General features: G+C 55.1%; 1 protein-coding gene and 2 non-coding genes across 3 annotated transcripts in view; all 3 read left to right on the top strand.

Annotated features, from left to right (window-relative positions):
* VAC14 (VAC14 component of PIKFYVE complex) overlaps positions 1–21,583 on the top strand; it is a 75,329-nt gene that overhangs the window by 14,450 nt on the left and 39,296 nt on the right. The window contains exons 10-12 of the mRNA XM_030457957.1: positions 2,944–3,004; positions 9,676–9,820; positions 10,132–10,197. Coding sequence (XP_030313817.1) covers positions 2,944–3,004; positions 9,676–9,820; positions 10,132–10,197 — 272 coding nt within the window. The remainder of the gene's footprint in view (positions 1–2,943; positions 3,005–9,675; positions 9,821–10,131; positions 10,198–21,583) is intronic.
* On the top strand, positions 197–267 carry TRNAG-GCC. The gene has a single exon. It is a non-coding gene; the product is annotated as a tRNA-Gly (tRNA).
* Positions 2,050–2,120, top strand: TRNAG-GCC. Its single transcript has one exon. It is a non-coding gene; the product is annotated as a tRNA-Gly (tRNA).

Genomic DNA, 21,583 nt, shown 5'->3' with positions numbered 1-21,583 from the left:
GCGGAGAGGGAGCAGGGAGGGGGCAAGCCAAGGGCTTGAAGGGAGGCAGGAGGGAGAGGCTGGAGCCCCAGCATCAGAGCTGCCTGGGGGGGTCCCCTCACTGCTGCACCCACCCGGCCGTGGGTGTGTCCGTGGGGTGTGTCCGTGGGGTGTGTCCGTGGGGTGTGGGGTGTGTCCGTGGGGTGCCCCACAGCTGGCATTGGTGGTTCAGTGGTAGAATTCTCGCCTGCCACGCGGGAGGCCCGGGTTCGATTCCCGGCCAATGCAGCACCCACACCTTTTGGTACCCTGGGGACACCTCGGGGTGCCTGAGCTTGGGCCCAGAGGTTGCTCCCCAAGGCACCACTGTCCCCTTGTCCCCCTCATGGCTGCTCAGCCTCCACATCTGGGAGCGTGGGCTCTGTGGGGAGTGCCCCGGCCTTGCTGGAGTGCTGGGGACAGGGAGAGGACCTGGTGTGGGGACAGTGACCATCTCTGCTGGCTGGCAGGAAGGGAGGCCCCGGGTCAAGAGAGACAGGGATCTACTGGATCTCCTGAGGGATCTACTGGAGAGATCCCAGGGAGAGCTGCAAGGAAGGTGAAGGGACTGAAACATCTCTGCTGTGAGGAAAGACTGAGAGCCCTGGGGCTGTCCAGCCTTGAGAAGAGAAGGCTGAGAGGGGACCTTAGGAGTGCCCATAAATATCTGAGGGGTGGGGGGCAAGGGGAAGGGGCCAATCTCTGTTCTGTGGTGCCCAGGAACAGGACAGAGAATAATGGGATGAAACTGGAACATAGGAAGTTCCAGCTCAACATGAGGAGAAACTTGTGGAGTGTGAGGGTGAGGGAGCCCTGGGCCAGGCTGCCCAGAGAGGTTGTGGAGTCTCCTTCTCTGGAGCCTTTCCAACCCCCCTGGATGTGTTCTGTGTGTCCTGCCCTGGGTGACCCTGCTGGGGCAGGGGGTTGGACTGGATGAGCTCCAGAGGTCCCTTCCAGCCCCTGACATTCTGTGACTCTAAGGGACATTGTCTTGGTGGCAGGGAGTGTCCATGCCTGGGTGGCAGTGAGGGTGAGCAGCTTGGTGGCACTGAGGGACACTGTCTCAGGAGCAGTGGAGAGTGCTGGCTCCTCTCAGGGGTGCCCAGGCCATGGAGCCCTGGGGCAGCCCCACACCTGGCAGGGGTGGCTCAGGTCCCCAGAGCCCTGGGGTTTGTTTCTGTCAGTGCAGCCCTTGTCCTGCCCTAAACCTCCAGAGCCCCCAGACCCCCTCGTGATGTGGGCTCCATGGGCTGCTGCAGCCGGGGGAGCTGCCTTTGGGTGCTGGGTGGGGGTGTTCTGTCCCAGCTGGATCTCCAGGGGGAACCCAAAGTGTGTCGGGGGCGTCCCGTGCCGTGGGGCAGGGTGTGCAGCCCTGCTGAGGCCTTGTCCTGACGTGAGCTCTGAAGCTGCTGAGAACTCCCCTGGCTGGAGGGGGTGTCTGAGGCAGCAGGGAGAGGCTGGAGCCCCAGCATCAGAGCTGTCTGGGGGGTCCCCTCCCTGCTGCTCCCACCCAGGTGTGGGGTGTGTCCATGGGGTGCCCCACAGCTGGCATTGGTGGTTCAGTGGTAGAATTCTCGCCTGCCATGTGGATCCCTGGGGTTTGGTTCCCAGCCAATGCAGCACCTGCTGCAGAGTTATTTGGGTTTTTTGGGTTTTGCACCCTGGTGTCACCTGGAGGGGGAGGGACCCTGGGGGCTGCCGCAGTGTTCCCAGGGGGGACCTTGGTGGCAGAGGCTGCCTGGAGATATTTAGCCCCCCCAGCTTGGTGGCAGCCAGTGCCACTGTCTCAGGGGCATTGGAGGACACTGGGTTGGTGGCACTCGGTGTCCCCGGCTCCGTGGCAAAGGGGGCCCTGGCTCAGGGCCCTGCTCTGGTGGCAGTGCTGTCCCTGCTGGGTGGCAGTTCCGTGGCTCAGGGGCAGTCCGTGTGCCCCCGGCTGGGGGACAATGAGGGTCTCTGGGCTTGGTGGCAGCGCAGCCACCGCGCTGGCTGTGGGGCCGTGGGGTGTGTCCGTGGGGTGCCCCACAGCTGGCATTGGTGGTTCAGTGGTAGAATTCTCGCCTGCCACGCGGGAGGCCCGGGTTCGATTCCCGGCCAATGCAAGAGCTGTAGAGGTATTTTTGGGAAGAGAGAGGATGGAGGAGGACAGTGCTGTAGCTCAGCAGCAAAATGTTTTCTTATTTATGCCCGGTTTGCCCTCAGGTTACTTCCTCTTATTAAAATCTGTAGCAGAAGAGCTTTAAAACGTTAAGAGAAAGTTTGGGTGCTGGAATCTCTCGCCCTTTGGCATGGGATTGCTCCCTGGTTGTGCTGCTGTGGCTGGGCTATGGCATGTGTGAGCAGAGCTTGTTGGCACAAGGGGGCATGAAGAGTCAGGTTCATCCTGTCCTGCTTGCTCACCCTGACTGTAGGACTCAGTTTTAGCACAGAGCAGAGGCTGGAAAGCTGCTCAGTCACTTGGATCCCACATGAAGTCAGACTGCAGGAATGGTGGCCAGGTGGAGATGTCCTGGCTCAGATTCAGCCTTTTCTGTGCTTGTGGGGTATCTCCAGGTGGTGGAAGGCAGCTTTGCAGTTCTCAGCTCTGTCTTGGGGAAGGGTTGAAGCTGTCAGAGGATGTGTCTGGGGCTCTGTCACACAGGAGGGGACCCAGTTTGGGGCTGAGGTCTGAAGCTCTGCAGCCCACGTTCTGCCAAGAGAGTCCAGTCCTGCAGCAGCTTCACCCAAGGCCTCTGGCAGTGGAGAAGAGCTTGTCAAGGAATAAAACAAGCTCACAGCAGGCAGAGGGGATTTTCAGGGTCCCCAGCCCCTCAGACAGTAGCTGATGGTGTCTTTGAAGAAGGTCATGCATCTCTCTAGTCTACTGGTCCTTCTCTTCTCCTTCCCTGCCATCTCACTAATTGTCTCCTTTTTCTTTGCTCCCAGGCTCTCTGGATGCATCTGGTGACTCCAACTTCAGCAGCAGCAGTGTCTTCACAGTAACCAGGTAGGATTTGTTTCTTGCTTCAGAGGTCCTGAAGGAAAAGGGAAGGCACAATGTGTGACAAGGACAAAGCTGTGGGGAAGGGAGGGCTGGAGACCAGCTGAGGTCTCCTGGCTCACAAAGGAGTGAATGACTGGGGCATGCTCTAAGTGACTGCATCTCTCTGATGCATTTGAACCAAAATCTCTTGACTTTATGGTAAACTGAGGTGTTTGCTCCACCAGGAGACCTTGCAAAGCCCCCTTGGAAGCTCTTGGTGGGGCAGTGAGTGTCTGTGCACTGAATTCTGCACCTCACCTGTCTCTAAGGCCCCGTGGTTGAGCACTCCAGCTGGAAGACAGAGTGAAGGTGGATGGTTGACTTGGTTATGGCTCTTCTAGCTTGGCCAAAACAGGAGGCATTTGGTTCCCTTCTGCTTTTGCAGAGGAATGGTGGTAGGGGAAGAGCAGTGTGCTGGTCTGCCTGGGGTCTGGGACAGGAACTGCCTGGGGCTCACAGAAGAGCAGGGAGAGTGCTGGCCCTGCTTCTGGGGCTGGGGGCTGCAGGTGGGGCTGTGCCCCTGCCAGCCCTGAGAGCAGCTCAATGCCTAGAACATTCTCTTCCAATATTCCATCTAAGCCATCTCTCCTGCCATTCCCTTTCTTCACATCCAAGCTGTCAGTGAATCTGGGGACAGATCCACTCCTGTGACACACCTTTTGGCCTGCTGTCCCTTTCCCTGGGGGTAGTGATTTCCAACACTTGCCTTGTGCTGGTGCATGTGTTGATTCCTTGCTGTGATCTCCCAGGCAGGAGGAGTCACTCCAGCTGCATCCTAGCCCCCAGGCTGATGTGTGGTGCCTCTGTTATCACATCCCAGAGCAATGTAAGCATCAGCTTTCCAGTTTCATGGCTGTACCTTCTGTTCCTTTCTTGCACTCCTCCAAAGCCCAGCAAGCTCTGATCTTAATAATGCCCTTTTTTTTTTTATTTTTCTCATGAAGGTACAGATCTCTTTATTAGTTTTTATTTTATGGGTGGTAAATGGTTTATCCCTGGCTTTTCTGCTCTGCCCTCACCATGCCCAGGCATGCCTTAAAGTTTAGTAGAAATGGGTGAAATTGGGAAGGGGAAGGAAGAGGAGAGGCATTAAACAGAAAGACATGTGAGAACTGAGTCTCTGTGCTTGTACCTGGGAGAGAGAGAGGGTGAAAGGCTGAAAGGGACAGAAGCAAGGAGAGGGATTTGGTCACAGGAGAAGGCAGGAGAACTTCTGCCTGGGCTGAAGCAGTCTGCCAGATCCCCAGGAGCTGAGGAAAACCATCTGGGACAGCAGGCAAGACCCTTCACATCTGAAAGGCACCTGGCTTTATAGATGGACGTGTTCTTGAGCCCTCCTAAGCCTTTTAAAACAGGAGATGCCAGGTTTTATCCTGGGATTTACCTGCCCTGAAGCCCTCTTCCCCATCCTGTGGGACTTCGCTGCTGCCCAGATGACAGGACCTCAATGGGCACCTGTTGTGTGGGGAGTGCTATGGGGCTGAGGGGCTGTAGGTGTCCAGCAGGAGCCCTGGACATCTCTCTGGAGTTCCTTGTGTAGCTCTGAGGCTGCCTGGCTCAGCCCTGGACCTGGAGGAGGGGGAGCTGGCACCCGGAGCTGCTGCAGCCACAGCCAGGAGCAGGCAGCTGCCTGCACCCTGAGTGCCCACTGGGTGTCAAGGCAGGACCACAGGAAACCCTAGGGCTGCCTTGGAAAGCTGCAAAGGGAGGAAGGAAGCTGCAGCCTCCTTTTAAGATGAAGTCACTCTTTACTTGTGCTTTTTGTTCCTTCCCTCTCCTCCCCCAGCCACCCAGCGACGGTGGCCCAGGGCCAGGCCTCCAGCTCTCACGGCCTCTTCCCTGCCCTCCCTGTGCTGACAAACCCTGCAGCAGCGTGAGGAGGAGGAGGAGAAGGAGAAGGAGGAGGAGCAGGAGGAGGAGGACCTTGGTCAGCAGGGGCAGAGGAGCTCACTGCCTGGCATCTGCAGAGGGATGTTTTCCATGAAGGTGCCAGCCAAGAAGATGACGAGGTCTGAATGCTCCCTAGATGGATGCTGGGCATGTTCCTCTGGCCAGGCACCCACCCTGCTCCTGAAATGTTCCAGAATGCTTCCAGGGTCCTTGCCAGCTTCCTGGTGGCATTTGCAAGGAAATGGGGAACACATTTGTGCCAAGACAGGAACTGGCTCCTGGGAGAGTCTGGCTGTGCAGGGCTGTTGGGGGTCTCTGCTTCTGCAAGAAACAAACCAAAACAAAACACCATCACTGGAAGTGGCCCAGAATCATGGTTCAGATATGCTGGAGCTTTCCTGTGCCCTAGCTGACCCCACCAGTGCTGCAGTCACTGCTGGGAGCCCAGATTAGGAAAGGAGGGGGATGGAAGCATGGGCCTGGAGCAGCGCTTGGGCTTCCTTCCCTCAGGCTGATCTTTGGAGGAGAAGCTACAGATGTCTGTCCTGCATCACTGGACCAAAACAGCTGGGAAGGGCCTTTTAGGCACTTGGAACTGCTTTGGGGTTTCTATACAAGACCTGGTCAGGCAGAGCTGGCAAGTGGTGAGCCTGGGCCAGGGGCATGGGGCCACCATCCCTCACCAAGGCAGGAAAGGGACACGAGGGCTGCAGAAGAACCTTTGGGGTCTTTCCTGATGTAAGGAAGTGGTTTTGGGTTTGGGTAGTGTTCAGCAACACGTGGGCACCTCAAGCTGCTTCTGCTCTGCTGAAAGGGCTGCTGGCTGCCACGTGGCTGAGCTGCCCAGGGCTGCTTCTAAATTGGGCTTCTAAAGGTGGTAGTTAGGGCTTAGTACAGAGCTGAAATTGCTGCTGGAAGTTGCTGCAGCCATGGGGTTGCAGCCATGAGCTGAGGGGTTCATTCATCATTGAGCTGCTGAAGGATTGGGTGGTGAGGGATGATGCTGGGTCCCTCGCAGCACCCAAGGGAAGGTTGGCCAAAAGCAGCCCAGTGGCACCTTGCTTGCCTTGGAGTCCCATTCTCCAGCAGCTTGGCTGCCTTGCTGCAGCTTTTGGGTCCAAGATGTCCTCATGAGCCTCTTCTCCAGCCTGGAGTGGGGAGATGATTTCCCTTCCCTGCTCCCAGTGCCCGGTGTTGGGAGAAGGAGCCTGAAGGGCCCTGGGGCAGCACCACCCCAGCCCTTGGCACTGGGCTGGGTGCCTCTGCCTCCCTTTAGCCTCATCCCTCGGTGGGGACAGCACCTTGCTCTGGTTCCACAGGCACTTGCACTGCTTGGGAACCACAGAAGGAAGGCAAGAGAGTCAAAATGAGAGCAGTGGAGGACAATAAAGTGACAGCTGATGGGAGCAGTAGCAGAGAGGAGCTGTTTACCTCCTGGCTGCTGGCTGGAGGCTGCTGAGCACCACAGCTGCCAGCCCATACGGGAGCTGCCCTTGGGACTTGGACCACAATGAAAGAGCCTGGATATTTCCACCCTTGGCAAGGTCGCTGAGAGGCTAGAGCCTGGCCTAGACCTTAACCTTGTCTGAAAATGGGGTCAGGAAAGCAGCTGGGCCAGGCAGGAGGCCAGGGTGAAGATGACAGCTTGGGCATTGGCAGAGAAGAGGCAACTGCTGAGGAGGGAGATGGCTGAAGCCCTTGAAGAAAGGGGAGAAATTAAAAAACGACTTGAGAACAGGGATGTGGAGTGAAAAACACAGAACACAGAGGGAGAGGTTCTGCTCCCATGCTGGAGGATGCTGAGTGGAGCAGCTGGGCCATGGGGCTCCTGCCCCACCGCTCGGCTTGAGCCAAGGCTGCTGGGATCCAGAGGTTGGAGCTGGCTACAGCCCCCCTCGTGGCTCTGTTTGCCCTCCAAACATCTTCTGGCTCTCTCAGGCAAACCATGGAGGGGGGGCCGGGGCCTCGTTCGTCCTCGGGAGGAGAATCTGGGGTAGTGGGTTAGGTGGAAACGATCGCATCTGACGTCTGCCCTGGCGCAGCTGCTGCCGGCGCGGCAGCCCCAGAGGAGGGATGGCAGCAGCACTGGGCCATGGCTGCTGCTCCCACTCCAGCTGCACAGCAGGGGATTAACAAAAATAAAAAATAAAAAAAAAAAGTCACAGAATTGTTCTGGTTGGAAAAGACCTTGGAGGTGGTGGAGTCCAGCTGCTTGCCCAACCCTCCCGAGTCCGGTGCTTAAACCCTGTTCCTTAACACTGCGGCTCTGTCTTTAAAACACCCAGTGCAGCTTTTACACCCTCTTAAACAGCCAATACACCTTTTACACCCTTTTAAAGACCTTTTACATCCCCTGTGACAGGAGAGGAGGGGACAGCTGCCAGCCCCTCCCTGACTGTGCTCAGCTGCTGCCTTTCCTGCCAGTGAAATTCCCACAGGAATTTGGTGCTGCTTCATCTGGGAAGCAGAAGCAGTGGGGTCAGTGGGAGAGGGTTTTTAGCTTTTTTTAGCTTTTTTTTTAGCTTTTCACATGCTTATCAAATCCTTTCACCTGTCAGGATGGTACCCTGGTTTTGTGATGAGTAAATGAGCTGCTGCTTCCCTGGAAAGCCCCTGGAAAGGTTTATCTGGGCAGATATGGGGAGGAGGATTGCTGGGGAGGAGCTGTACATCATCCATTGGAGCTGGGGTGGTGGCACATGGCAGCACTGGGTTCCAGCTGGCTCTAGGTGAGCCTGGTGCTGCCACCCACTTCCTGGGGTTCAAGCCCAAATCCTCTTCAGGTGGGTTTGGACTTGACCCATGCAGGCTCTGGGGTGCTGTATCCCCAGGGAAAGGGTTTGCAGAGGCAGGACTGGAACCCTTGGAGCAACCTGGTCTAGTGGGAGGTGTCCTTGCCTTGAGCAGGGTGGGTGGAACTAGATGAGCTTTAAAGTTCCTCCCAACCTGAACCCCTCTGGGATTCTCCAAAAGGTCCTGTTGCTGTGCTGGCAGTCCAGGGGCCTCCTCTGAGGATGTCACCCCCTGTGCAGCAGCATGGAGCTGGGGCATGTGACAGCATCAAGGCCACCTCCAAACCAGCTGCCTTCACTCCCTTCTCCTCTGCACCACCCTTTCAGCTGTTTCCCTCTGAAAACACACAATATCTGGTGCTTTTTTTTTTTCCCCCACCCTGTGTTGTGTATTTTGGCATGGAGATGTAATTGCTTTGAGGATTCATGCTTCCCATCTCCTGGGAGCCCCGTGCTGGGCAGGTGACAGCAGAGGGAGCTGATTTTGCAGGAAAACCAGGTACAGGGCTGGCTGAGGATGGCCAGGATCACCTGGGATGCTGCTCCCTTGGACATCAGCTCTCCCAAACTCTGATTCCCTCCTTCCCCTGGGTTCTGCACGTCTGAGCATCTGGCCCTGGGCAGTCATTTGCCACATCAAAGAGCAACTGAGTCCAACTGGAAATGGGATTTGCAGCCCCCAGGATGTGTTGCGTGAGGCAGTGGAAGCCATTGGGTGTCTGCAGGGCTCTGAAAGGCTGCAGCCTCCTTCCCTCAGCCCTGGTCCTGGGGAAGATCAAATCCTGTTAAGCCGTGGCTCTGCTTGCAAATTACACCCTGAGAACTCTGCCCTGGAGGTGTTTTTATCAAACAAGATGCAGAGCAGCTCCACACCAGCTAGGAAAAAACCGTCAGGAGTCTGACCCAGCCTCAAATAATTCAGTCACTTGGGGAGGACAGGAGGGACTTAGCTCTTCAGTGCCTCGTGGAGGTTGGCTCCAACCCTCTGCCCTCTGCTTGGGCTGCTGAGACAGGGAGTTTCCCCCTCTTTCCTGCTGGGGTGGGACTTCAGGATCACCAACAGGGCAAAATGCCATCACACAACATCTTCTGCATTGGGTCTCCTGTCCCAAGGCAGGTCCCAACTATCTAGGGAAAAAAAAAACCCCACCCAGGGAGTTTTTCACCATGCTAAGAGCAAAGGGGCTGCAGCAAAGGATGGTGTCGGTGTTATCAGGTGTTCTGGTGGACTCAGGGAGTTGTTTGCTTTCATCAAGGGTTATCCTCATCTTTTGGGATGGGAGAAAGTGATGTTCTTGAGGCAGAAAGCTTCACCCCAAAAGTGCCAGCCAGGGCACTGTCTTCAGGCCTCAGCACCCAGCTCTTGGATTGGACCTTCTTGATAGTTGGGTGGCCCCAGCTACTGGACGGGACGTGTGTATTGATGTTCTCTGAGGATGTTGGAGCTGTTTGGATTCTGAGGACATGCTATGGATCTCTAGTCTTTCAGCCCCAAAGCTGGTGGCTGCAATCTGGATCAGTCTCTCAGCACAGAGAAGGTGCTGGATTCATCTGGCATCACCAGCTCTTTGGGAAAGTGGGATACCTTGAGGTTTCTTTTGTTTTGTGTGTGCTGCTGTGTCCCTGATTGTCCCTCTCCATCTTGGGATGCTGGTCAGGAGCTGCCTGTGCTGCATGGACCAACCTGGCCATGACCTCAGCCATGGGAAAGCCTGGACCTCGCCTCCTGGCTCTTGTAACTCTTGAAGACATGAGCACAGTGGTTGGTTTGCCATCAGCAGATGTGGATGCACAGGTTAAGAAGCGGGTGGCCAGGCTGAGTGGGGCAAGGTGGAGGTTTCTGAGGGTTTAAAGTGAGATTTTGGAATTTCTGGTGTGTTGTAGACCTTCCTGCTGCGGGAGGACTCTGTTGGACATCACATCACTAATCCAACCTTTCTCCTTTCCATGCAGCTCTGAGAGGATACAGGTGACTCTGAACCTGGATGGAATAGTTCAGGTGCTGGACTGCCACCTTCATGACACATCCATTGGGATGATGACCAGGATTGCAGTTCTGAAATGGCTTTACCACCTGTACATCAAGACTCCTCGGAAGGTAGGGCAGGGCCATGGCACCAGGGCCTCCTTCTTCCCCCCTGGGGACTCCTCCCATGGGAAGCAGTCCCCTTCCAGCCTTCTCCTTGCCTTTCAAAAAGCTGTAATTATGCTGGGAGCACAGCAGCCAGGTGCCCACCTGCCTTGTCTGAGAAGGCTTTGGCTGCTGGATGTTCAGAAGCTGAAGGAAGCTTTCCAGCTCAGATGGAAAATGCTGGGGAAGCTTTTAGCAGCTTCTCCTGGACTGATGGGTCCTGTGGGAAGGGATGCCCAGGCCTGCAGGACTGACCACATCTGTCTCTCTGCTTCCAGATGTTCAGACACACTGACAGCCTCTTCCCCATCCTGCTGAGGACCCTCTCAGATGAGTCTGATGAGGTAAGTGCTGCACCTGCTGCACAAGTCCTGCTGAGAGCTTCCTGTCTCCACATCTAGAGGGGATTTTGGGGGAGCTGAGCAGAGGGATTTCTGGGGAGTTACACCCTGATTGCTAAACTGAAGAAGAGCCACCACAGGGAGCTGCCCAGCTGAAAGCCCTGCTGCCTCTGGCAGACCACTGTCTGGAAACCTTCTTCTCCAGCTCTGAGAGTTGATCCTTCAAAGCCAACTCCTAATTTTATTTTTTTTTTTGCCTGCCTGAGAAGCCAGCTGGAGCTTTGGGTCCCAGAGCTGATGGCTGTCCTGTGGTGGGGATGGGTCCTGGACAGATCCTCTGTGAGTGGGGATTTAGGTAAAGAGCTCTGAGGAGATGTCAGAGGGGTTGTTTCTGGCCAGCTCTGCAAAGCCCAAGTCAGCCTGGCCTGGTGGGGCTGCAGTGGATGCCCCAGTGGCACTGGGTTGACTGGGAGCTTGAAGGCACTGGGTTGACTGGGAGCTAGGCTTGAAGGTGAGCAAAGCAAATCAGGATGGATGAGCAGTGGATGAACCCTCCCCATCCCAGTGCTCCTGACCTCTGGGGCTGCTCCCTTCCCATTTCCCCTTTCCTTCTCTTTCTTCCTCACTCCTCTGGTTCCAGTCATCTCAATTTTGGTGTCTTTGTTGTCTTCTCCACCTCTCCATTGCACCCTGGGGCATTTCCAGTGCTGGGTGGGAGGCACCCAGCTGCCCCTGGCACTGCTCTCTCTTCTGCCATCAGCTGATACCTCTTGCCCAGAGTAATCCTGGCTGGTTTCTCAGCTCAGACCTTCCTCCTGGAATAAAAATCACACACTTATCTATCTGAACAGACTCAGGGCATCAACCCCCAACCCTGCAACAAATCCCACGTGCAAGGGAGACTTTGAGGGAAGGACTCAGTGAGTCAAGCAGCTGCCTGGCTGCTCTCCATACCCTGCTGCTGAGGATGCAAACCCTTTTTCCCAAAGAGTCCCCAAGCATACATCTGCCTCTGCAATGCTCCAGAAAGCCTGCATCTTGCAGATACTCTCTCTGGCTTGGCAGGAGGGAGCAGTGAGTCATGTAGCAATTACACTGCTCATTAATATTGGGGAGGGAAAAAAAAAATAGAAAGCAGTGAAGAAAGGACCCTGGTGATGCATTTCCTCTGGGTGACATAACTGGGACTGGCTCAAAAGTTGGTTTTAAGCTGATGTATTTAATCCTGTCTTCTGTTTATTTAAATGCTGGGGAGGGGGGGGTTGTTTGGTTGGGATTTTTTTTTTTTCTAAGACAACCCATAGATGAGTCCATCCATGAAACCCCAGTGCTCAGCTGCCTCCCAGCCAGCAGGTTTGGGGCTCTCTGCTGAGGAGGCTGAAGTCATGCTGGGGTTTGGGAACCCTGCACTTCTGGGAGCACTGAGGACAGATTGAGGTAGGGAACCTGCAGGTTAGAAAAGGGGACTCTGAGCTGTTACCCCTTGCTCAGTTACAGGGTTTGTGGGCACCTTGTCCTGGAGCAGATCCCCAGAAGTTTCCATCACCTGTTGGTCAAGTGTACTCTTCACTGGGTAAGAAACTGGCTGGATGGCCATGCCCAGAGAGGTGTGATTAATGGGGTCCAAGCTGGCTGGCCACCAGTGGTGTCCCTCAGGGCTCAGTTTTGGGGACAGGCTTCTTTAATATCCTTATCAATGATCTGGATGAGGGGATTGAGTGCTCCTGCAGTAAGTTTGCAGACAACACTAAACTGGGAGGGAGTTTTGGCCTGCTTGAGGGTAGGAAAGCCCTGCAGAGGGACCTGAAGAGGCTGGATGGCTGGGCCAGTTGTTTGAGGTTCAGTAGGGCCAAGTGCTGGGTCCTGCACTTGGGTCACAACAACCCAGGCAATGGCTGCAGGCTGGGGGAGGAGTGGCTGGAAAGCTCCTCAGCAGAAATGGACCTAAGGGTGCTGGTGGACAAGTAGCTGAACATGAGCCAGCAGGGTGCCCAGGTGGCCAAGAAGGCCACCACCAGCATCCTGGCTTGTATCAGCAATGGTGTGGCCAGCAGGAAAAGGGAAGGGATGATGGCTCTGTACCTGGCACTGGTGAGGCTGCATCTGAAGTGCTGTGTTCAGTTCTGGGCCCCTCACTCCAAGAAGGACACGGAGGAGCTGGATGTGTCCAGGCTGGTGAGGAGCATGAAAAATAAGTTACAGGAGGGAACTGGGAGCTGAGGAAACTGGGCATGTTTAGTTTGGAGCAGAGGAGGCTGAGGGGGAACCTCATGGCCCTCTACAAGTCCCAGGAAGGAGGTTGCAGGGAGGTGGGTGCTGACCTCTTCTCCCACGTGGACAATGCCAGGACCAGAGGGAATGGTCTGAAGTTGCAGCAGGGGAGGCTCAGATGAGATATTAGGAAGAATTTCTTTACTGAAAGAGTGGTCAGGCAGTGGAGCAGCCTGCCCAGGGAGGTGGTGGAGTCACCATTCCTGGAGGTGTTTAAGGAATGTGGAGATGTGGCACTTCAGGGCATGTTCTGGTGGGTTGTAGGGGATTTGGGTTTTCTGTGTGTGTCTGGTTGGACTCAGTGAGCTCAGAGGTCCTTTCCACCCATGACAGTTCTGTGATACTGGTGAGCTCAACCCATCAGCTCTCTGGTGAGGAAACATCTCCCTTCCCTTTCCAGGTGGGGCTCATTCTGTGGGGGTACTCAAGGTGTTCTCATGTCTTCAGGGTGCTCTCTTCACCCTACGGTGCTGCCTTCCCCAGGGGAACCTGCCTGGGCAGCAGTGCCAGTGCCAACTTTCTCCCCAGCAAGGCTGAACATGGTTTTGCAGTGCCTGCAGAGCCCCTGCCTCTCCCCACACTCTTTGGAAGCTTAGCTCTTGCTCTCCTGATGTGCCCCGGAGCTGTTCTGGAGCTGTTGTTTCTCATCACCAAAGGATGATTGGGCTTTGGAGGATCAGTGTTAGTCAGAGCTTTGCATCAGACTGAAATATATGCCTTATTTTTAAGGTTTGATCTTGCTGAGCTGTTTCTGGTCTCCCTCTCTATGTGCTTACCCTAAATAATGAAGCCCAGAACAAGGCAGGATGGAACCAGGTCTGTGCCCTTTACATTGTCATGCTTGTTTTTGTTGAAGGCATCACCCCACCTCCACCATGCTGAGCAGGGGCCAGCATCTCCTTCCACATCTGTGGTGGTCTGAGTCATCTCTGCCTTCTCTCTGTTCCTGTTTCCCAGAGGCTGAAGCCAGCAGTTGCCTTTGATGTGTAGAAAAGTTGGGATACCAGGATCCTTGGCTGTGTGTGCTGCTGCACTGCATCACCTTGCACCCCTTCCCCAGCAGGGAGATGCTCTGTCCCTCATTTCACACCTGGGTTTGAAGGCAAGCTTTAAAAACCCTGGTTAAAATTTGATGTGCTTAAAAAAAAAAACAAAGCTTTCTTACAGCCCCAAGACAGCCAGGACCCTGCTAGGAGTGGACATTTCTGCCCAAGTTTCTCCTTTCATTGGTGTGAGTCTTGAGAGCTGGTTGAAGAACTGAGGTGCAAAGTCAAAGCCCAAACGTTGGACCTTCCCACCTGCAGAGCAGACCCATTTTGGGGGTTATCTCCCTCTTCAAGCTCCCAGGGCAAGGGCAGCTTCTCCTTTAGCTCTCCAGCTCCCTGGGTCCTCCTCAGCTGGACCTGGGTGCTGAGTTCAGGTGGACACCAGAGACACCCAGGGGATCTCTGCCGAGACGGGGATGCGGTGACGCTGCTGATTTTCTCCTTTCTCTCTGGTTTCCTTTCTCCAGCTCCAAAATGGAGCTGTTTCTTCTCACAGGAGTGTGTTCCTGTTTGCTTATCTGCTCCTCTTGATCTTGCTGGAGGTTGGAAGTTGGGCTGGGACTTTTTTCTGACTCATGCAAGAGTGACGCATAAGGTGGAGCCCGGTGTCTGATGTGAAGCAGGGAGAGACTCCAGCTTCCTCCCAGCTCTGCTGACAGGAAAACCTGCCTGCACTGATGCAGGGGCTGGGAAAGCCTTTGAGTACAGGGACAAAATCCAGCTGGTTGCTTAGCTTGCTGCTTGAAGCTGTGTCTTGTCAAGTATCCTTTCCATGGCTGCTTCTGGACCTTTCCCTAAGAGAGGACTTGCTGAGCCTCTGGGGTGGTGATGGACTTGAATGTCCCCACAACCTTCAAACCAACTTCTCCATGACAAGCTGAGACATTCTGCCCCTCTCTTGGCTTGAACAAGGAGAGGAGGGACCCCAGGTGTGGTGGGATGCTGGCAGTCAGTCACCTCTCCTGCACCCTGCCTGCACCAGACTGCTCCAGGGTTTCAAAGCACAGGTCCCTGCCCTGCCTTCTGAGCTGCACTCTTCTGCTAAATCCTGATAAACTTCTCCCATCCCACCCATATTCCCAGCACAATGAAGCTGAACAAAAGCTTGTTCTGAAGCCAGGAGCTGCCTTAGTGTGGTTTGTTGGCTTTAGAGCCATTGTGCTCCAGCACCCAGCCCTTAACTTGCCATGGCTGAAATGCTGTGACCCCTGATGCAAAGCACAGGGTGTAAACTAAAGACTCTCATGTAGAAGGGCTTTTTTGCTTTTTTTTTTTTGGGTAGTGAAGTTTCTCTGGAGAAAGACTCAAAGCTACAAGGTGCTGAAAGCATCCCCATTTTTGAGAGGAAGCTCTGAGGGCAAGCTTAGGGCTGGAATGTTGGGGTGCAGATGTTGGAAGGTGAACAATGTGACCAGCCCAGCTTGCCATGGGTGGGAGCAGTCCTGAGTTACAGAATCACTTAATTACCTCTTTGGAAGAGACCTCCAAGATCATCAACTCCAACCATTAACCTAACACCAGCAAGACCTTAACTAAGCCATAGTTACTAAGTACTTATGGAACTAGTTACTTAATTAACTAAGCCCTAAGTACCTAACTCTTAAATCCCTCCAGGGATGGGGACTCCACCACTGCCCTGGGCAGCCTGTTCCAATGTCTGCTAACCCTTGCAGTGGAGAAATTCTTCTTAATATCCAATTTAAATTTAATGAAGAAGTCCTAAAGCAAGGTGGGGTGATGCTTCCTCCAGGGACCTGAGACACTGCAAGGCTGCTGCAGTTGGTTGAAAGATAATCTGTGCTCTGCATCATGCAGTGACAGGAAATTTCTTGCAGGGAGCATGAATCTGCAGGGAGCTTCGTGGTGTCTTGGGGTCAGTTCTGGGCCCCTCACAACAGGAAGGCCATTGAGGGGCTGTAGCACATCCAGAGAAGAGGAGTGAAGCTGGGGAAGGAGCACCAGGAGCAGCTGAGGGACCTGGGGGTGTTGAGCCTGGAGAAAAGGAGGCTGAAGGGACCTTCTCACTCTCCACAACTCCCTGGAAGGAGGTTGGAGCAAGGGAGGGGTTGGTCTCTTCTCCCAAGGATCAAGCAGCAGGACAAGAGAAAATGGCCTCAAGTTTTGCCTGGAGAGGTTCAGCTGGGATAGTAGGAGCAATTTCTTCCCTGGAAGAGTGGTCAGGAATTAGGACAGGCTTCCTGGGGTCACCATCCCTGGAGATGCTGGAAAAGTGTGTAGGTGTGGCACTTCAGGATGGGGTTTTGTTGGCATGGGGGGGGTTGGGTTGCTGGTTGGACTTGATGCTCTTAGAGGTCTCTGCCAACTTCACTGATTCTACAATTCTTGGCTCAGCACCAGTTCTGGACCACTCTGGTGTAGCTGGTAGATCCAGTTTATTCACACACCAACCATCCAGTGGTGAACTGACAGCCTGGAACATCCCTGGGTGCAACCCCAGAGCAGAGTTTTTCCACAGAAAACTTCTCTGCTGTGGAGGAGAGGAAACCCCTGCCCTGTGGAGCTGGCTTGGGTGGGATGAAGGTGTAGGATGTGGGATGAAGGTGTGGGATGTGGGATTTGGGGTACAAAGGGAGGTGCTGGATGGCAGACAGGGTAGCAAATAAAAACAGATCCTTTGCCTACCAAGTTCTGGGGCTCTGGGTGCTGAATTTGAAGGGGCTGAAGGCATTCAGCCCTCAGAAGTGTGGCCCATGGGGATGCTTGGGGCCAGCTCCAGCATCCCTCTGCTCCCCTGGCCACAGCCTGAAATCCAGTGGCTGTAAAAGGGGGGGAAAAAAAAGTGATCTTGGCAATGTCAGAGGATAAGAGTTGCTGCACTGGGGAACCTCAAAAGAGGTCTGGGTAAATTGGTGTGGGAAGATTAATGGTGGTTATTCTTTTCTTTTTTCTGTCTTTAAAGCTGGTGCAGGCAGGGGGGGGACATAAGTTTGCTTTTCACACCCTGTGTCTGGAGCTGGGCCAGTATCACTGCTGCTGCTCTGGGCTCCAGGACTGCCTGCCCCTGCTCACCTCCCCTACCCTGGCTATGGCTTAAAAGGTTTGGAGGAATAAAAAAAAAAAAAAAATACAAAATGCAATCAGTGAGGCAGTGGAGGGGGGAGCAGGAGGAAGCACCCAGCAGCATCCTCAGCTTTCCTGGTCCCCACCGGGTTGCTCCTCCAGCCCTGTGGATCCAGGGAATGCCATGGGGGCTTCCACAGCCTCCCTGGTCTTTGAAGCACTTTGAAGAAGTGCTTTGCAGCTCTTAGCCTTCCTGTGCTCCATCTTGGTGGCATCTCACTTCAGCTGGATTCCTGCCTTCTCCTTGGTGAGCATAACCTTATGGTGTCACATACCCAGTTTCCCTGGCCTGGGACATCCAAGGCCTCCCGTGAGCTGCTCTCAGGCCTGCTGATCAATGTTCTAACTTTGTTTTCTTAAACTTATCCATAAATACCAGCAAGGAGAGCATCTCCAGGAGCTCAGTCCCTGTCCTTGCCATTCTCTGTACCCCAGGAGCTGGTGCTGCCCTGGTGTCCTGGTGGTCAGCATGTGGTGCAGGATCCCAACTCAGAGAATCCCAAACTGGTCCAGGCTGGAAGGGACCTTAAAGCTCCTCCAGTCCCAACCCCCTGCATGGGCAGGGACACCTCCCACCAGCCCAGGTTGCTCCAAGCCCCATCCAGCCTGGACTTGGACACTGCCAGGGATGGGGCAGCCACAACCTTCCTGGAAAACTTGGGCCAGGGGCTCACAGGGAAGAATTTCTTCTTAATGTCTAACTTAAATCTCCCTTCTTCCAGTTCAAAGCCATCACCCCTTGTCCTATCCCTCACCTCCCCTTCCTCTGGAAGGAGCCAGAGGCAAAGCCCTCCCCTGGGAGCACCAAGGCCCAAGCTTGGCACGCAAGAGGTGGATCCCAGGCTGCACATGGCACCCGGGGGCTGCCTCCCCCCTCCCAGCCCCAGGGTTTGGTCTCAGCTCCGTTCAACCAGAACAAGCAGCAAATTAACCTGACCTAGATCTGGAGGAGCTGGAGAGCCCCAGCAGTTCCCTCTGCCCTCAAAATCCCTGCAGTGGATGAAAAATGGAAGAAAAAAACGGAAGAAAAACGGAAAGCGGTGTAGGGAGAAACCTTGCCTCTTCCCAGGGAGGAGGAATAGCTGCTGGTTTAAAACAGGTTTATTTAGAGCTGTTTATAACTTGATTTATAACCTGCCCCTTGTCCTCTGCCCCACGCTGCTCATGGGCCCGGTGCGGGGACCGACTCCTGACATCAGCCCGGGCTTCCCCATCCCTGCTCCTCCCAGTCCAGACCAGGCAGCCCCACATCCCATCACTGGGATGGAAAACCTTCCCTCTGGAAAACCTTCCCAGGAATCCCTCCCGGGCCAGGACACCTTCCTTGGGGTGAGTCGGGCGGGATCACAGCCTCACCCAGGACCTGCTCCGGCCCTTCTGCTCCCGGTACCGCCGGATCCAGAGGTGGTTCTGCTCCTGAGGAATGGGCCCGGCTGGCTGGTGGCTCATGGCCCGTTGCCATGGCAATGGCAGGAGGTTGCTTTTTTTCCAGCCTTCCCTCTAGCACAAAGCCAGACGCCGGCTCCAGCCTTGCCGGGCTGAGGGATGTGCAGCGCATACCAAGAGCTCCTGGCTCTCCTCCCTTCCCTGGCAAGCTCCAGGGCATGCAGGGAAGAAACAGCAGGAGCTGGAGCTCCCTGCTTCTTTCCCACGGCTGGAAAATCCCAGCTCTCTGCAGCCACCTGCTCCTCCTCCAGGTGTCCTTGCACCCTTCCCTCCTGCTTCTTCTTTTCTCCCCGCTTTTGGGGGTGTCAGATCAACCCCGTGCTGCTGCTTCCACCTCTTCCACCCATGACCTACCCAGCTGGCTTGGGGGAACACTAAACCCTTCACCTGGAGAGATCCAGCCCTGCCCTGGGTGATGCTGATCAGAGGCAGCCTGGCCAGAGCATCCTGAGCCCTGGCAGCATCTCAGGGATGGAGCTCAGCACTGACCTCATGGGATAAAACACGGATCTCAAGTGCTTTGGGAGGCAGCAGGGGTGATTTTTGCCCATCTCGGGGTCTTGGTCCTGTTTCCTGCTGTTGTGGGAGCTGGTGGTGAAGTCTGCTTTGACCCAAGTGTTGGGCTGGATGGTTGGGGGGTGGGTGCTGAGGGGGATCGTGGCAGCAGCAGGGTGGCAGTGATGGTTCAAGGACTCATTTTCAGCTCATCACATCCCTGCAGGACATCAGCTGTGTGTTGTCCTTGGTGGGGATGCCATCCAGGTTGTTGGGTTGGCATCCCTGCTGGGTTTGGCAACGTCAGTAGAAGAAACAAAGGTCCTTGCCCACCTGCCAGCCCTGGTAGCCCAGCCCTGAGTCTACTGGCCAGTTTTAGCCCAAGGTGATGAGCCTTGGAATCCTCCAGGGGTGTTATTTCCCCAGCTGTGAGAGCCTGAGACCCAAATTAGTGCCTTTCTGCACTCCAGGGTTGTGTGTTCAGCTAAACCACACCATCAGCTGCTAGAGAATCCACAAAGGGCAGCAGGAGACCAGGTGTGGTGAGCTCTGCTCAAGGACATCCTCTCCTTGAAACACAACACCATCAGCATCAGTTATCTGAGCCCCACCATGGCTGGAAGCCCTGAAAGGGAGGTGGAGAGGGGGAACTGAGGGCTCTGCTCTGCCAAGGGCCAAAGGGCCACATCCCTGGAAGCAGATGAAGGTGGTGGTGATGGGGGTGGTGGTGACGTCCCATGGCAGCCACAAGGTCCCATCCTTGACAGTCCCATGGAGGTGCAGGATTCATGGAATCACAGTATCCCAGAGTGAAGAAGGACCAGGAGAGCACCACAGGAGACACCAACCATCATCCCCTGAACCCTGGTGGTGTAATCAGATCATAGAATCCCAGACTGGTTTGGGTTGGAAGGGACCTTAAAGCTCCTCCAGTCCCAACCCCCTGCATGGGCAGGGACACCTCCCACCAGCCCAGGGTGCTCCAAGCCCCATCCAGCCTGGACTTGGACACTGCCAGGTCCTGTAAAAAGCAGGACAAGAATAATCTCCCTCCACATCTACCTCTGCAGCATTCTGCTGCTGAAGAGAGAAAAAAACCCAGAATTATTGAATCCCATGTAGTGTAACAAGGCAACCAGGTGCCCCTAATTGCCAGGGAGTGAGCATCAGCTTGTGTCAAGCCCATCTGTGCCTAATTAGGGTGGGACCCACTGCGCATGAGCAGGACCAGGGGGCCAATAAAAGGTGAGGCTCAAACTCACAAGCTCAGCTCACTCCTGAGCTGGCCAGCAGAGATCAGTCACTCTCAGAGCAACAGCACGGATCCAGGCTGGTCAACCCTGTGGCTGTAGGCTCGGAGCACTGTTCCTGAGTCTCTGCTGGAACACCTGGTTGGACCTTGAAGCGCCGTGCCCTAAAAGAGGTTGGTCTTGCTATAATCTCAGGTTGGTCTGGCTTGGAAGGGACCTTATGAGTCCCAGCCCCTTGCCATGGGCAGGGAAACCAGGTTGTTCCAAGCCCCATCCAACCTGGATTTGGACGCTGCCAGGGATGGGGCAGCCACAGCTTCCATGGGCAGCCTGGGCCAGGGGCCCAGCACCCTCAAATTCATAGAATCATGAAATGGGCTGGGTTGGAAGGGAGCTCAGAGCTCATCAAGTCCAACCCTTGATCCACTCCCCCCGTGGTTCCCAGCCCATGGCACTCAGTGCCACATCCAGGCTCTTTGGAAAGATCTCCAGACACGGAGAATCCACTACTTCCCTGGGCAGCCCATTCCAATGCCTGATCACCCTCTCCAGAAAGAAATTCTTTCTCATCTCCAACCTAAACCTCCCCTGGCACAACTTGAGACCCTGCCCTCTTGTCTTGCTGAGAGTTGCCTGGGAAAAGAGCCCAACCCCCCCCCTGGCTCCAACCTCCTTTCAGGGAGTTGCAGAGAGTGATGAGGTCTCCCCTGAGCCTCCTCTTCTCCAGGCTGAACAGCCCCAGCTCTCTCAGCCTCATAGGGTCTGTGCTTGAGTCCCTTCACCAGCCTGGTTGCCCTCCTTTGGACCTGCTCCAGGACCACGTTATCCTTCCTAAACTGGGGGGCCCAGAACTGGACACAGGACTCAAGCTGTGGCCTCCCCAGGGCTGAGCACAGGAGCAGAATCCCTTCCCTGGACCTGCTGGCCACGCTGTTCCTGAGCCAGCCCAGGATGCCATTGGCCTTCTTGGCCACCTGGGCACACTGCTGGCTCCTGTTCAGCTTCCTGGCAATCCAGACTCCCAGGTCCCTTTCTGCCACTCTGTGCCCAGCCTGGAGCTCCCCATGGGGTTGTTGTGGCCAAAGTGCAGGACCCGGCACTTGGCCGTGCCAACCTCAATCTCCCCTTTCTCTCCAAGTTTTAACCCATTTCCCTTCTCCTCTCCCCACCCCCCCGTGTCCAAAGCCCTCCCCCAGCTTTCTTGTAGCCCCTTCAGATATTGGAAGGTTGCTCTGAGCTCCCCTGGGAGCCTCCTCTTCTCCAGGCTGAACAACCCCAATCCCTCAGCCTGGCTTCCCAGGGAGGTGCTCGGCCCTCTGAGCATTTCAGTGGCTCTGCTCTGGACACATGCTCTTTGGGGACAGCAGTTCCTCATTGCACAACTTCTTTTCTTACCATTTTTTACCCCACGGGCTGGGGTTTCATCATATTTATTGGCCAAGGGGCTGCCCACATGGACAGGAGCCTTGTGGGGCCCCAGGGCAGGATGCATCCCCACAACCAGCTCTGCTCCCAAGCCCAGGGACCTCTCTGCCTGCTCAAAGGCTGCTGGGGATTAAAAATCAGCCCTAAATTACAAAAACAAAAGAACTGAAGCCCCCACCTTCAGATATCTGCAAGAGAGAAGCCCAAAGGCTCCTCTTTATGATTTTCAGGGGTCGTATTTTCAAGTTCTGCATGAGTAAAAAAGAAACATTTTTGGCTTTTTTTGGGTCTCCCAGGTAGGGGGGTTTTTTGGTAGCTAAGAAGCCAGCTCTCCCCTCTAACTGCTGCTCCTCCAGAAGATGCCACTTGTGAGAA

The sequence above is a fragment of the Calypte anna genome, chromosome 11 (genome assembly GCF_003957555.1).
Source record: "Calypte anna isolate BGI_N300 chromosome 11, bCalAnn1_v1.p, whole genome shotgun sequence".
Taxonomy (NCBI): Eukaryota; Metazoa; Chordata; class Aves; order Apodiformes; family Trochilidae; genus Calypte; species Calypte anna.
Note: the sequence above shows the minus strand (reverse complement) of the source record. Positions and strands in the feature narration are given on the sequence as shown.